A 15,387-nucleotide genomic window follows, 5' to 3' on the forward strand; every position below is an offset into this window, starting at 1 on the left:
CCAGTGCATGCCCTTCGTTCAAGCTCAGGCACTGCCAAACCCACTGATAACTGTTTCGGATGGCACCGTGCCTTGCTCGGACTGCGTGACGCAACAATATCTGCTGAGAAATTCATTGCACTGAAAAGCTTACTGGAAGCCCCATCTTCCTCCCGCAGATTCGCAGCGGGGGAACTACCCGTGACGCAAAAAGCGCTTTTGCAACGCTGCCTCCTTTCTCGAAAGGGCGGGATAGCGCCTCTCCACGCCCGCCCCCTAGCGGCCTTTGGCTTCCAACGCAGCTTCTGCCTTGCCGGCTTCCGCGCTTCGGGCTGGCACTGCTGTCAATCAAAGGACCAGGGCCAGCGAGTGGCCACGCCCCCGCCCCGCTCCTCCCCCACGTGGCACGGCCGCCGGCAAAGTTCGAGTGTGGGCGGAAGTGGCGTCGCGAGAGGAAGGCCTGGGCGAGCGGGAGCTGGAGAGAGGGCGGAAATGGCGTCAAAGGTCCGGGTGGGGGGAAGACGAGGAAGAGGAGAGGGGTTGGTGCTTGGGGCGTGCGGGGCGCTGGAGGGACGGGAGGATGGTGCTCATCAAAGAGTTGTGAGTATGGGGAGGGTGGGGGGTGGGTGGGAGGAAAGGAAAGGAGAGCCCGGGGGTGGGAAGGGTTAACTGGGAGGGAGGGGGGCTTTCCCCAAACGAGTGGGCGGAGGAGATCTCTGCATATGGCTGCCCCTCTCCTCTTATTTTCTGAATTCTTCCCCTCTGTTTTTACATAGAGCTGCGCAAGTGTTAGGCTCTGTGCTTTAAAAAAGAAAAAAAATAAACTGCTATTGTTGCTGGGGCTGCTTTTGTGATGGGGGGTCGCTTTGAGAAAGGGAGAAGCACTTTCAGTAAACAGTAGGATCTGAGTCCAGGATTTGGTCTGCCCCCATTTCCAATGGGGTTTACCATTGTGCATTGACGGACAATGCCTCATTAGAGACCCACAAGATTTCCAAGGTATGAGCTTTGTCAGAGCTCCCTTCTTCAGATACAGTGGAGATGTCTGAAGCCCTTATATCCTAGTCATCTCCCACCTGGCTGTATCGGAAAAAGGGACCTCTGACTCTGGGAAACTGTGGGTCTTTAAAGTGCCACTGACTCAAATCCTGCTGTTCTACTGCAGACCAACAGGGCTACCCACCTGAAACCGCTTTCAGTAAGTGCTTTTTGGGCCATCTGTTTTATCCTGTCAAGGAGCTTTACCTGGCCAATAGGCTCACCCGGCAGGAGGCAAAGCTTGGCCCACACACCCATGAGAGTGTCCGAGCCTGATCCCAAATCTCTGTACCTAACACTGCCAATCATCTGGATGCTTACTCCCAAGTCAGCCCTGTTTCACTCGGTGGGACTCGACTTCCTAAACTAGTGTAGGTGATTGCAGTGCCAGAGGGATTGCCACAAATCAAGTTTGGGCACTGCTTTTTGGGGAAGTCTGCAGCAACAGATTTCTCTTTGGCAAGAAGCTGGGCCATTTGGTGTCTCACTGAGGGGGAGACTCTTGAGAGAAAATTCCCAGAGTGGGATTGGGGTCTGTCACTGATTTCTACTGGGGTTTATCAGCATGCATTGAAGGCCAATGTCCCCTTAAGTACAGTGGTGTTTTCTAGCAAGCTGTGTGTCTGTCACTGCTTCCTTGGCTCTGTATGTTACCAGTGTGTTTCACTTTCGAGAGGCTGCTGTTTCATGAGTTATTTTAGGATTTGAATGGGCTTTTGTACTTGCTTTATTGCACTTATTGATTGCTTTTGGTAATGAGCTTTATTAGTTGCGTTCTTAGCTGCCAAAAGCGGTTGGATATGTTTGACGAAAAGGCAGGCTGTACATTTTCTGAAATGAACGTTCGTGTGCCAAATAGAGGAATGATTCATATTTGGGTGGGGAGACAGAAACTAATCCAGGAAGCAAGTAGGGCAACAGGCTCAAGTTTGTCCTTGCTATCCAATTAATAGCTGGACCTGCAGACAGGGTACTTGGTAGGTTAAATGGGTGGGGGAGGAATGTATTACGCTACCCTTGCCAAAGGGACACACCCAATTTCTCCTGTATATTATAAATCAACTCATCAGCAGCCTGGTGGGAAAGCCTTGAGCCATTCCCCCTGCCCCCCATTTACTAAAACATCCCATCTGTTCATCTGGAGAGAGTTTTAACTCACTACAACCGAGTAGCTAAGCGGCCATTTGCAAGTGACTAGTGAGTGTAGCACAGGAAGGGTGGGATGCCTTATTGGGAGGACCGGATTCATGCTGCAGCCTCCAACAAAGGTTGATATGTAGTCTCCATGGAAATAGGAGATCTCTGGTAACCACTGCTCTGCTAGGACTGGCATGTGTTATCAGCAGCTCTCTGTCTCTTCTGAAGGTTATTGTTGGTAAATATAGCTCTTGGCTAATAAAAGGGTATTTTGTCCAATAAATACGGTAGTACTATTTAGCTCTGATTTATGATGTCTTTTGGCATAGAAATTGTAAACATGGCCATGCTTTACCATCTTGGGTCATATACATTTCAGGCTTAAAAAGAAGTCGAAAAGTTCCCTTTCAGTCCCACTGAACTGACCGTTAATCTAATCAGTATACAATAGCTGTCTTGCTTAATAAACACAAGAGTTACAAAATGATCCTGTTCGGATAGCACAGTAGGGTTTTTACGTGATACTAATAGAGCTGACCTTCAAATGTATTAGAATATCAGTACTGTGTGTAAACTCCTTTTTAATTTACTAATTGAGATTGGGAGGAGGGGATTAAACTTTGGCAAGACCCTTTTCTTATCACTGTTCTTTTTCTCCCCCATCTAGCCGAGTAGTGCTGCCTTGCTCTGTGGAGGAGGTAAGTTGAATTTTAAAGCACTGCTGTTAAGAAATTTACATTCCCTTGACTAAGGAAGAAGCTACTAAAGGATTGGCATAAAATCTGACAAGGTGGGGGGCTTAACCAGCTATCTTCTTACATGAGTGGGAGCAGGTTTTTATGGCTGCCCGTTTAACTTTTTCTCTTGCCCTTAGTATCAGGTGGGGCAGTTGTTCTCTGTAGCTGAGGCCAGCAAGAACAACACCGGCGGAGGTGAAGGAATCGAGGTCCTCCAAAACGAACCCTATGAACGTGAGGGGGAGCGGGGACAGTACACCCACAAGATCTATCACCTCCAGAGGTAAGCACGACCCTGAGGGGGAGGGTGCACAGAAGCACGCGGAAGATTTTGCTTGGTTTGATACCTCCTCTGCTTCTCTCCCTTGCAGTAAAGTTCCAGGATTCATTAAGATGTTTGCCCCTGAAGGGTCACTAGTGGTTCATGAAAGAGCATGGAATGCCTATCCCTATTGCCGAACAGGTGAGCCCAGGGGAAGGAGGTTATGGTGGAGGGGGAGATGTCAGTACTCCTGCACCAGTGCAGTATAATGGTAGTGGAAAATGGAAACGTGGCATAAAAGGGATAAAAAGTGTTTACGTTGATGGCAGCCCATAGGGTAGTAGCAAAGTGTTGGGTATCTGCAGAATTTTTAACATTATATGATTGGAATTCTGAGCTATGGCAAATAACTATAGCAGAAAAATTGCTTAGAGTAATTAAAGAGGAGAGACACTGAAGTTAAACACATCAGGCTGCTTTATACTAGCTGTGTACACACAATCCTCCTATCGTCCATGTGTTAGCTGAACGAGCAGAGGCAGAGAGCGTGCACGAATGCACTGGCCCCTCCCCTGATGCTCTGAGATCATGTACTTGTGAGTGCTATGCCTGTGCATGCCCATGCGTGTTCTCCCTCACCATTATTGGGGAAGCTGTTTTTGAACAATACCAGTTACGAGGCAGGTGCGTGTGCGTGGATGTAGGCACTGTGCTCATGAGTTGGCGATCATGTAGAGGTGGGAGACAGGGCCAATATGCTCATGGCTCCACTGGTTCAGTCGATGCACAGAGAGGTCATGTGTCAGACCCTTGGTCAGTTCTGTCTGTGTTGCCTGGCAGTGACTCTCTGGCTGTTTCCTATCTCCTGCTCCTTGGTCCTTTCAAAAGGAGATTACACCTGGGACCTTGTGTGTGCAGAGCAGGTGCACTGCCACTGGACTCTGCCATGCAGTTCACTGAGCAACCTTGGACCAGTCATGTGCTGGCAGCACAACCCACCAAACAGGATAGTTAATGGGGAAAGAAGACCAATGAAAACCAGTTCAAGGAAGGGCAGGATGAAATGTTCTCTGGCAAGGAATGGTGTTGCCTAGAGCAAACTGTTTTCTTTCTAGGAATTCCCCCCCACCCCCGCCCCCCATGTCAGGCTGTTTGCCATTTCGGTGAGCTTCTTCTCTAGAGTCATGATGTGTCGCAGAGGATTCTGGGATGAGTCCTAGAGCAAACATGTGTCATGTCCAGCACCACTCTGGTCTTTTGAGCCTCACTGTTGCCATGCCTAAACAGAGTGTGTGACCTCATGGAATGCACCCCTTTCTTCCCTTTAATAAAGCCCATCTTCTAATATGGATCTTTTCAGCAAGGAGCCCTGGATGGGCTTCTGAAGAACAGCAAGGCTCTCAAGGAAATTGCAGATCTGTAGGGTGGGAGAGGGAAGGAACCCCAGTCTTCTGAGTTCCCAAGAAAGGGAAGTGAGGGCTGGTTTTGCTATCTCTGTTGTAACACAAAGCGTGGGCTTTACGTAGGTAAAATCTAATGTTTTGGATATACTGGGGAAATCCTGTGGTGTGGCAGTAAAGCACATGTTTTGTGTGCGGAAGGCCTTAAATGAAATCCCTGGTATGTCTTAACTGAACAAGTACCTCAGGTGACAAGTGTTTGGAAAGACCCTCCTCTTCCTGAAGACCCCAGAGAGATGCTACTAGGTAGAATCAACAACATGGAGGTCTGATTCAGTACAAGGCAGCTTCATAGATGTTCATACTTTTGGAGGTTAGAATAGTGCTGTGTGATTTGAAGGATTTGAAGGGATTCTGTTTCTAGTTAGGAAAGAATTTTCTCAAGGTCTAGTTAAGAGAAATGTTTTCTTTCACTGCAGATTCTAGAGGGATAGCCCTAGGCATATTAGTCCATTGCGGCAAACATAATAAGGAGTCTTGTGGGGCTTTAAGAGAGTCTGGGATTTCCTACAGCATCATCTGATGAAGTGAAAGATTATGGCAGCTCATGATGGTTTTGAAGGGGACCAGAAGTCTCCTTTTCATGTTTGTTGCAACGGACCAACACAACTGCTCTTCTAGAATGTGTTAGTATAGAAGGTGTTGAATTTAGTTATGTGGAAGGGGAAGCCTTATCAGTTTTGTGAAGGAAAATTCTAACTCTCCCCCTCTTTTTCTCTCTCTCTCTCTGCGGTCGTGCTTGCTGCAGTTATTACGGTGAGTGACATGGGGAAGGGGAGAACGTGGGCAGGCAGGCAATGCTTCTCATCCCCGCTACCTCAGCCATGTCTGGCTACCTAGGTTTCTCCGTGCCCCCTTTCTGCCTCCCCCAAGCCTTGATGAAAGCCCTGTGAAGTTCACATGTTGTTATGAGTCACTCCCAGGGATTTCCTAGTGCAATTCTGTTGGAGTGGGCTGTGTGGCTTAGGGTTTGAGGAACTCAGCATTGCAACAAGGACTTCTAGGTAACCATTTTCCTCCTTTTTTGGACAGAATGAATATATGAAGGATGATTTCTTCATCAAAATTGAAACGTGGCACAAACCGGATTTAGGTGACCAAGACAATGTAAGTGAGAGGCAAACATGTGTGTACAAACCTTCCCTATTTGTCCTGTAAAACCTAGGTGCCTGTTGAATCCTCATTAATTAGAAGACCCCAGATCTCCAGCTTCATTATTCGGGGGGGGGGAGGCATTAATTTAATTAGCATTATTTTTATGCAAGGATAAACCCACAGAAGAGAGAATTAAAGCTGTGTTGCTCTTATATTGAGGAAACAATTTTTTTTACTATTGCCAAGTGACCAAAACCTAAGATTTTTAAGCACTTTGTGGGTGGGAGGTTGTGGAAGAATATTTCACTTTGATAAATCTCACTGTAATAGAATAATAATAATAACATTCGATTTATATACTGCCCTTCAGGACAACTTAATGCCCACTCAGAGGGGTTTACAAAGTTACATTAGTTACATATCTGAAACTATTCTCAAGAAAGACACACTGAGAGTCTGAATGTTTCAGAAAGGGTTTAGCTGAGAAAGGGAGTATTCTGGGCTCTGGGAAAGAGCCATTGAAAATAGGCTAGGAAGATGTTGGAACAGACATTGAAGCAATGTGAGGGAAAGCAAGGAAGATGGTATGAAGAGTGTAGCGCAGAAGGAGGAGAATGAGTTTGGTCTTCTGCTTGAGTCTTGAAAGTGTTTATGATGCTCAGCCCTCCTTGTATAGGGCCGGATTTGAAGGCAGTGCTGCTGCCAGGCAGGTCTGGATCTGGTTAGTGCCCGACAGGAGACCTCCTGGTAACCCTGCTGTCCTGAGTAGGGCTCACTAGCACTTTGGCTTACTAGGAAGTTTCGGGATGGGCCGTTCCCTTGGATGGTGGTTGGCTGGTCAGAGTAAGCCAGGGTACATCCTTGTGGCACCAGTACAGCTGCAAGGCCAACCCAGCCAATATCAGTGCCAATGGGATTTGGCATCTCCTTCACCTCTTCTTGTGTTGGTGCTGGCCTAGCCTGAGCCAAGAGGAGGTGAAGGGCAAGCCCCCTCCTGTCATCACTGGTGGCCTGCTCAGATGGCCTCTCTGCTCAGCTTGGCCCTAGATCGTTTTTAACAGCGGAATTCACCAATGCCCTTGAGTTCAGTGGGGGGAGGGGGGAAAGAGTGGGATCCAGATATAATAAAATCTGTCCTGCTTGATTGTACAGTTGGGACCGATCTTCAGCTTTCTTGCTGCGTGCAGCCCGGGTATAACCTGGGGCCAGGTGACAAAGTGCATGGCCTGGCTACATTGCTCCTTCTCACACAGCTGTGACTGGCGGGTCGGGGGATCAGTTCCAACTGTCCATAGCACCATTATTTCCTGAGACTGCTGGGGTTGGTCAGGTGGGCCACAGTGGACTTCTGCGCTTGGAATTCAGCACCAAGAGCTCGGATGAGTACTGTTGAAACTGTTTGTCACCTGTCACATAGCAGCCTTGTTGGAAGGTGGGTGTGGCTTGGAATGTTAAGATGTTAGCACCATCCCCCAGAGCGTATTTTATGGGAGCCCCTGATTTCATGGCATGTCTTTCCACGTGAGGTATTTGGATTCAGAAGGCTGGATCCAACCAGGTTTTCTGGTGGAACAGAAGGAAGCAGGGGATCCCCTTTAACTAGGCTGGGGGTTATCGTGGAACCTGCAAGGGCAAAAGCCAGATTAAACAGGGGCGGCAATAATATGACGAGAATAGGGCAATATTGGGTTTTAAAAGCTGGCTGGATTCAACTCAGAGTGCTTGATTTCTCTTTAACATCGACTTGGGTAAGCGGGTTAAGGCTGATAGTGCAGAGGAGGGGCTACTGTGCCAACAAGAACTGAATTGCTTGCCCTTGTGTTGTTTTGCCTTTTGACTGTTGTGTTTCCCTGACCTTTTTTCTTAAGCTTAACTTTTTTCATGTCTGTAAGGTGTGAAGGGATCTCACAGGGTTGCTATGATTCTGGCTGTCGCATCCCGAGTTTAAATGAAAAGAAACTTGAGTCAGGTGGACTACCATCTCTTTCGTAGGTCCATGGGCTTGATGCAGAGACCTGGAAAGATGTTGAGGTTGTCCACATAGACATTGCTGACAGGACGCAGGTGTCAGACCAGGTGAGGATGCGACCTCGACTCTCTTTCACTTGGTAGGAGAGCGCTCAGCAAAAGGTCTGGAATCAGGACTGGAATTCTGGAGGGGATTCTGCCTGTTTTCAGTCCTGCCTTCTGGTAGGAAAAGGAGGATCCATTCACAGCTTCTGAGTGTTAAAGCCATAAGTTCAGGCCAGACTTAAAGGTATTACAGAGGTTGTGATCTAAAATTCCCACAATGCTCAAGCCAGCCTTTTCTGTTCCTTTTTCCTGACCCTTGCAATGAGGTTCACTTAATTATTTGGGGAACATATCGCTGAATTTTCAGTACAGAGGTTCTCAAAGTGACCAGCAAATTACGTTCTAAAATCACTTTTAAAAGGCAAGCCAGTTATGCCACAGGTAAAAAATGACTATGTAAGATCAATAAGGCCTTAGATCCCATTTAAAAGATCCTGAATCCACAGGTTGTTAGTTCTTTACTTCGGGGTTGCTAACCTAACTAATGCAGGATTAGTTGATCTTGGGTGGGAAAACAAACCTAGCAGTGCTCAGCTGCAGGATTTTTCTGGCTGCTGGAAAAGAACAGTCCTCTTAAATGAGGGATCCTTGAATGGGGAAGAAAACGTGTTCATCTGGGGGTTCAGTGCTAAAATTACCACTGTAATCATGGCCAGCCTGAGAGAGAACCAGGCTCACCAATGACCTGCTGGAGAAGATGGTGGGGGTGAACTTTCTCCCCTTCCAACCCAGAATGCCTGTGATTTGTTGTTAAGCAGCAACAAGGGAAGCGTTCATGTCATAAATCCTGAAGGTCAAGGGTGCAAAGAGAGTTTCTTTGCTGTCAACTAGGAGTGCTTTTAAGCAAGTATCTTCCAATATGAAATCTGAGGCGGTATCACACCAGTTTCCTGAGATCTGGCTCTTGTTTAGTGGCTTCAGGATAAGCTTGATCTTCTCCCTCTCTTTGATTTGGCTTTTTTTCTTCCCCAGTTGTTGTTTATTCAGCTTTCAGTACTGAAAACATAGTTTTAATAGTGCTGTGAGAAGAAATGTCTCTCTGGTATTATCCAGTTTGCAGATGCTAATTTTCTCTTCTTCCAAACTTCCCAGTTAACACCCAGCTGCAGAGAAAATGGTGCTCTGCTTGTAGCATCCTTGGAGAAGCCAAGAAACCTATTTTCCATGCTAGGGGTTGAGTCTTTTGAAGAAAGATGCCTCTGGGCATATGCAGAGTGCCGATCTAACACCATTGAATTTCTGCAGTCTGTCTCCATTGAACACCCTTAGACTGAAGGCAACTGTGGAGGCGGCAGCACCTTATAAAAATATTCCCATAGAGCTGCTAAAGCTTCACATTGTTGCTCAGTACGGTATAATAACTCTAGAGCTTCACTCCCAGTTCTGAGGACGGGAGCTTTCACTCTCGAAAGTCCATATCCTGGGAATCTAGTTGGTCTTTAAGGTGATGCTGAACCCAAATCTTGCTCCCAGTTCTCAGGGTTAAAGAGGCTTTCCAGCAGGAATTCTGGCTTCTGCTGGGGTCTCTTGTCCCATCGTGCAGCCTTGTGTTATTTCTGCTCTCTCTCAGGATTACAAGCCAGATGAAGACCCATCTATTTTCAAATCAGTGAAGACAAACAGAGGGCCTCTTGGTCCAGACTGGAAGGTACGTCAGTCCAGCAAAATGTGAGAACTGGTCCTTGGTGAGCTCAACATCCCCACCCCGCCCCAGAGCAGCTTAAATGCCTGGTGGACAATCAGGTGAACTTCAGGGGTGGCAGGATAACTTGAACCCATTCTCCTGATGGAAACACTGAGCTGATTTGGACTCCCTTCAAACTCTTTCTCCCCTGACCCTTCCCATTAGAAGCAACAACTCCCAGTCTAACACTCCTCTGGCTTTTTCTCCCCTTCTTTGCATTAGCGGGAACTAGCCAATAATGAAGATTGCCCTCACATGTGTGCCTACAAACTTGTGACGGTGAAGTTCCGCTGGTGGGGCCTTCAAGGTCGAGTGGAAAAATTTATCCAGAAGGTGAGCTCGTGCTGGGGTCACTAGGTTTGAACTGGGGGAGGGGCTGGCTTGGATAATCACGGTTGGTGGGCCACCGTTCGGTGAGAGGCTCTGTAGCTGCCTCATCTTTTCGGGGTGGGGAGGGTGAAAGCCGAGGCCTAGCTAGTTCAGGAGCATGCAGTGTGAAACCAGGCACTCTGTTCTCTCCCAAGAGAAGGCTGTTTTGGGTTCCCTGCTTGTGTTTCCAGAGTCCTCAAATTCTTCAAACTTCTCCTCTTACAGCAAGAAAGACGCCTCTTTACCAACTTCCACAGGCAACTCTTTTGCTGGTTGGATAAGTGGGTGGATTTAAGCATGGCTGACATTCGACGGATGGAGGAGGAGACTCAGAGGGAACTTGACGAGGTATTTTGGAGAAGGGGGAACAGGCCAGGGGTGTCACTTTCAAAAGGTTTGGAAGTAGGGTGTGGTAGGGCTCAGCAGGTGTGGCGCTCTCTGTCGCTGCACTTGAGAGAATGCTTTCGTCTGTCATGAGCAGAAAGAATCTGATGGGAGGTCCTCCTCCCAACTCCCTCACATATTATTAATATATTTTTATCCTGCCCTTCCCTTAAAGCTCGGGATGGTTTACAACAGAGTAAAATTCAAAATCCACTTTGCACAGTGAGCTGCACTCAGGACTAACACGCTCGGTTGGTTCCTATGACTCTCTTCCACCAAGTCTCCTTCAAAGCAAAACGCTTTGTGCAAAAAAGAGCTTTCTCCATTAGAGGAAGCCTTACGTGAATTCATGTATCATAGTCAGAAACCTGGTCTATGTGTGTATCAGAAGTGGCAAAAGGAAGTGATGGAGCAAAGTAGACCGCACCATGTCAGGTTGCAGGTCGAATATACCACTGCTCCCCACATCAAGTTTAAAAAAAAAACTTCCTACAAGCTTTTAAAAAGTAGCACATCAGCAGGAAAAGCTCTAGGCTGACCCTCTTGTTACTGTGCCCGTTTCTTTTTCCTTGCAAGGAATCTTACATGTAGGCAGTTTCAGGCAGGTGGTCTCTGATGTGCCACTGGACTCAAATCCTGTTGCATGTAGGGAGCAGATTACAGTATTTACTCAAATGCAAGGCTAAGGTTTTGGGGTTTTTTTTCCAGATAGGTAGCCGTATTGGTCTGCAGTAGCTGAGCAAGGTTCAAATCCAGTAGCACCTTAAAGACTGAGAATGAGTTTCCAGGGTTTAAGCTTTTAAGAGTCAAGCTCCCTTTGTCAGATTGAAGGGAGCCTGACTCCTGAAAGTGTATACTCTGGGGAAAAAATCAGACATAAATCATCAAAAAAGCAGAGGAGGGTCTTCTTACATTCACACGGAAGTTAGTTGTGTCCAAAAATAATTTTTTGTGCGTGATAACATTTTTAAGTGGGTCATCTTTCATTAAGGGCCACCTTCCTTTTGAGTGAATACAGTGTATATAAAACACACACACACCTCTCTCTATAAAATTTAACACCGTCTGTAGTCTGAAGTGGTACAGTCCATTCTCCCACTTCAGGATTCTGCTGCATGTATAGACCAGGTCTCAAGATGACAGGAAGCAGGGCCTTCGCTTTGGTGGTGCCCTCATCGTGGAACTTCCTCCCGCAAAAGTCCAACCAGGCCAGCTCAGTTCTTTTTTTTCCCTCAGGCTGGAGGGATTCTTATATCCCTATTTGACTTTCAAGTTCCTGGGGTGATCTTAGATCTTAGGCAAGTCTTGGCAACAGCTAGAAGTCTCTCTAGGAATTCATGATCACTCATTCCGCTTTCTTGCTTGCCTTGGTGTCATGGCAAGTGCTCTCCTGCAGCAGGACAGGATATGCCAGATTTTTTAGTCAACAAAAGGGTTAAAGGCAAATAATGTAGATTCCTAGAGGGGCTGTTTCCTTCATACGGGAGGGGGGGTTGTGTTTGGTTTGCCAGGCTGAAACAATGCAGGAGTTAGAAATAAATCCCACTTTGGTCAGTGGGGCTTATTTTTCCTTTCGTTTTTCCCTTTCTTCCCTCCTTAATTTTGAGTTCCTTTAAATGTGGGTGGTAGGCAGAGGAAATGTTTGGTGACCTGTCATTTGCTTGGTGGCCCCAGCAACAAGGCGCCAAGGCAAAGTACTCTATAGGTTCCAGAGTAGGAATATTAAAACCTAGATACTTTGATAAAAATATTGCCTGCCACTAGGCTAATTTATTATCAGCAGTAGTCAGCTGAGGTCTGGACTTCTGTTGTCCCCTGTGTACTTCACCCAGGGGGGTGTTGTTCCAAATCATTCTGAACACAGCCTTTTTTAAAAATCCAGAACAAAAGTTTGAAGAGCGTGCCTTCACCTGAGCCTACTCTTCCCTTTTAAACACTTCCTTCCAATTACTGGCCTGACTTGGGGCAGGGAGGGGGAAGGCTTGCTTTGGTTGACAGCCCTAGTGGCAAGTCTCTGCGGCAGTGAACAGGGTCAGGATTGCCAGCAAGTCTGGCTTGAATGCTGCCCATCTGCTGAGAAACTCCATCTTGTTGCAGATGCGCCAGAAGGGCACAGTGAGAGGGATGACAGCTGGGGATGAATGAATATACCCCCTCACCCACCCACTGCCTGGGCCAAGAAGTGACAAGGTGAGTGAGCTGGGAATAAATTTGAATGGATATGGATGGGAAAGCTGGGGTGGGGGAAATGGAGGAAGGGCATGGGAAAACATAATGGAGATCTGAAATGAACTAGTTAACAGCAGGGAGTGGGGATCGGAAAGAGGCTACGGTTTATTGTTGGAATGCAAGCTTTGCACGTAGAAGGTCCCAAGTTTAGTCCCTGTCATCTTGAGTTAGGGGATCTCAGACAGCAGATGAGAGGACGTTCAGATGTTAGAAAATCCAGATTTACGATTCAGATAGGGGAGGGGCCATGGCTCAGTGGAAGAGCCTCTGCTTCACATGCAGAAAGTCCCCGGTTCAATCCTTGGCATCTCCGGTTAAAAAGATTAGGTAGTAGGTGATATGAAAGACGTCATCCTGAGACCCCAGAGAGCTGCTGCCAGTCTGAGCAGACAGTACTGAACCTGATGATCTGATTCAGTGTAATGCAGCTTCATGCACATTTGGGTATTCGGTCTCTGAGACTCTGAGGAGCCACCATCAGTCATAATAGGTAGTTGTGAGCTAGAAGGACCAATGGTTGGAGTCAGTGAAAGGCAGCTCCATAGGTTCATAAGCCAATTCTTATTTGCTCACATATACTTGCAGCTATCATGATGATTCAGAGCTAGGGACTTTAAAAAGAACAAAAATTTCAAAGCAAGCAAAGAGTCCAGTAGCACCTTTAAGACTAACCAACTTTACTACAGCATAAGCTTTCGAGAATCACAGTTCTCTTCATCAGATGCGCATCTGACGAAGAGAACTGTTGATTCTCAAAAGCTTATGCTGTAGTAAAGTTGGTTAGTCTTAAAGGTGCTACTGGACTCTTTTTGACTGAGCAAGTTGAAACCCAAAATAATTTAATAACAAGTGCACTTATATACTGCTCTTCTGGACAGATTAGTGCCTCATCCAGAGTGGTGCACAAGTGAGTGTTGTTATTATCCCCACAATAGAGCTGGGGAGTTGGGGCGGAGAAGAGTGGCTTACCCAAGGCTACCTACTGAGCTCATGGTAGTAGTGGGATTTGAACCAGCAGAGTGCTGATTCACAGCCGAACCACTTAACCACTGTGCTACAGCAGCTGTCTTGAAGTTTCTCGCCTTGAAGTTTCTCAACCAGGCTTACATCTTTAACTTGCGTACCCCCAAAATCTAATGAGAGAGTTTCAAAAACGGTCATCAAAATTTGGCTGAATTTTCAAAAGCATTAGACACTGGGCAAAACATGGCTTCTTTGGCTAATTCTCTCTTTGTCTTTCCGCTCCAGGTGCAGTGCCCTTTCTGATCTGAGCCTGGACCTCTCTTTTTGGGATTCCACTTGTCTTCCCACTCCTCGTCACCTGGGAGGGAGAAGATGGACTCCCATTTTCTTTCCGTCCCACTGGTTTAAAAATACTTCAGAACCGCCCCTGCTTCAGCCAACCTGGGGGATCCCTTTGAACTGCTGCTCCATTTTTTTTTTTACTGATCATGAATTAATAGGTTCTTCCCATTCTTCCCCCCCACCCCTTCTTACCCACACACAACTTGTGGCTGTATGAAAGAGGATGTTAAGGACCTTTCATAGTGAGAGTGGGGGAGTATTTGCAGGGGCCAGGGATGCATGATTATAATAACATTATAATAACATTAATATTAATAATCTTTAGAATTGTGTTTCCATCAGGGGACAAGGTCAGGAATCATTAAACTTGGAGATGGGGGTGGGTGGGGGGTTGTTGGGAAAGAACAAGTTAAAATTTTACCTTGGGTTTTGCCTTCACTGTGGAGGGTTAGAATTGCCTGTTCAAAGGACAGGTGTTAACCAGTACCCAAAACTATTTCCCACTTTTGTGTGGGAAATGGCAACAGCAGTAATTTTCTCCTCAGTAGTCCTGTGGAGTTACTGTATGCCCTTGGCCTGCCTCAGTTTAGCAAGGGCTCTTCCCTCACCCCCACTCTGGGGTGCCTCCAGTTTTCTAATCTAGCTGCTTATACTCGTTTTGGCTTGAGGGCAGCTGAGCTACTCCTAAATTTAAAATTCTACCTTCTCTTTCTGTCCCTCAGATCCCCGTTCTGGGGGCAGAGCGGGGGGATAGTTTCCTCTGTTTGTGAGAAGATTCAAAAACATTTCAGCCACCCTCTGGGATATAGGAGGGGAAGACTGTAAGGCCCAGTGCTGCGTTACTAAGGATCTGAACAGTATTTTTTTTAAAAAAGAAAAACACTGAAATCTTTTTTTAAAAAGTAAAACAATAAATAAACTTGAAGCTGAATTCATGTCTGGTTTCCTATGGTGGAGGTTGAATCATTGGCTTTTGTGTGGTGTAACTCCAGTTGAATTTTGTTCCTTCTGCATTTTATCCTCTCCTGGCTTGGCTGAAGTTTTTTTTTTCTCTTAGAGAGGCTGGATGACAGAGATTGGGTGACATAAACAAAAGAACCAACAACAGGAAAAACTCAACTAGTCACAAAATAACAAGGTTTTAGGCTAGAATCTAAATGCCAACCACGAAATTGCCAGGTTGATCTCTTGGGACAGAGTGTTCAAGAAAGGTAGCAACACCTCTGCAAAAAGCCCTTTATGGGGTGGTTGCTTTCCTTCGCAGGGATGCCTGGAAAAGGGCCTTTAAGGTGCACTGGCAACAGCAGTTGCATTGATAACACACTTGTGCTGCACCTGCATGGAACGGGAAACATTGTCTCAAACCAAAACTAGAAAAAATGGGAGGGTGACATGGAAAACTGTAGAATGAAAGCAGCAGTGATGCTGCCTTGATTGTCTCTTTTAAGAGCCGAGTTAGCTGATTATGTCAGTTGCAGATAAAAGGGCAGTTTTGTCTATATGATTCACTATTCTGCCCCCGCTTCCCTTCCATCAGCTGTCCCAAAGGAAAGTAATTGTGTTGAGTCTGCATCAGATGTGATTGAATGATAAAATTGCTGCCAATGAGAAATTTGGCAGAATCATGCTGTAGCA

At 46.6% G+C, this 15,387-nt stretch overlaps 1 protein-coding gene across 1 annotated transcript; it reads left to right on the plus strand.

Annotated features, from left to right (window-relative positions):
• The first annotated feature begins 500 nt into the window (after window positions 1-500).
• Window positions 501-14,687, plus strand: LOC129340618 (phosphatidylinositol transfer protein beta isoform-like). Its single transcript, XM_054995514.1, has 12 exons — window positions 501-579; window positions 2,822-2,852; window positions 3,029-3,174; window positions 3,263-3,354; window positions 5,362-5,369; window positions 5,646-5,720; window positions 7,701-7,784; window positions 9,352-9,429; window positions 9,688-9,798; window positions 10,060-10,182; window positions 12,316-12,408; window positions 13,696-14,687. The coding sequence occupies exons 1-11, from the start codon at window positions 560-562 to the stop codon at window positions 12,361-12,363; spliced, it is 816 nt and encodes a 271-aa protein (XP_054851489.1). The 5' UTR covers window positions 501-559; the 3' UTR covers window positions 12,364-12,408; window positions 13,696-14,687.
• The last annotated feature ends 700 nt before the right edge of the window (window positions 14,688-15,387 follow it).

The sequence above is a fragment of the Eublepharis macularius genome, chromosome 12 (genome assembly GCF_028583425.1).
Source record: "Eublepharis macularius isolate TG4126 chromosome 12, MPM_Emac_v1.0, whole genome shotgun sequence".
Classification (NCBI taxonomy): domain Eukaryota; kingdom Metazoa; phylum Chordata; class Lepidosauria; order Squamata; family Eublepharidae; genus Eublepharis; species Eublepharis macularius.

Bases quoted from the DNA above. Each gene is read 5' to 3' on its own strand.
- LOC129340618 (XM_054995514.1), top strand. From the start codon at position 560: ATGGTGCTCATCAAAGAGTT. The intron at 580-2,821 runs GTGAGTATGGGG...TCCCCCATCTAG, and splicing joins ATGGTGCTCATCAAAGAGTT to CCGAGTAGTGCTGCCTTGCT. The intron at 10,183-12,315 runs GTATTTTGGAGA...ATCTTGTTGCAG, and splicing joins CTCAGAGGGAACTTGACGAG to ATGCGCCAGAAGGGCACAGT.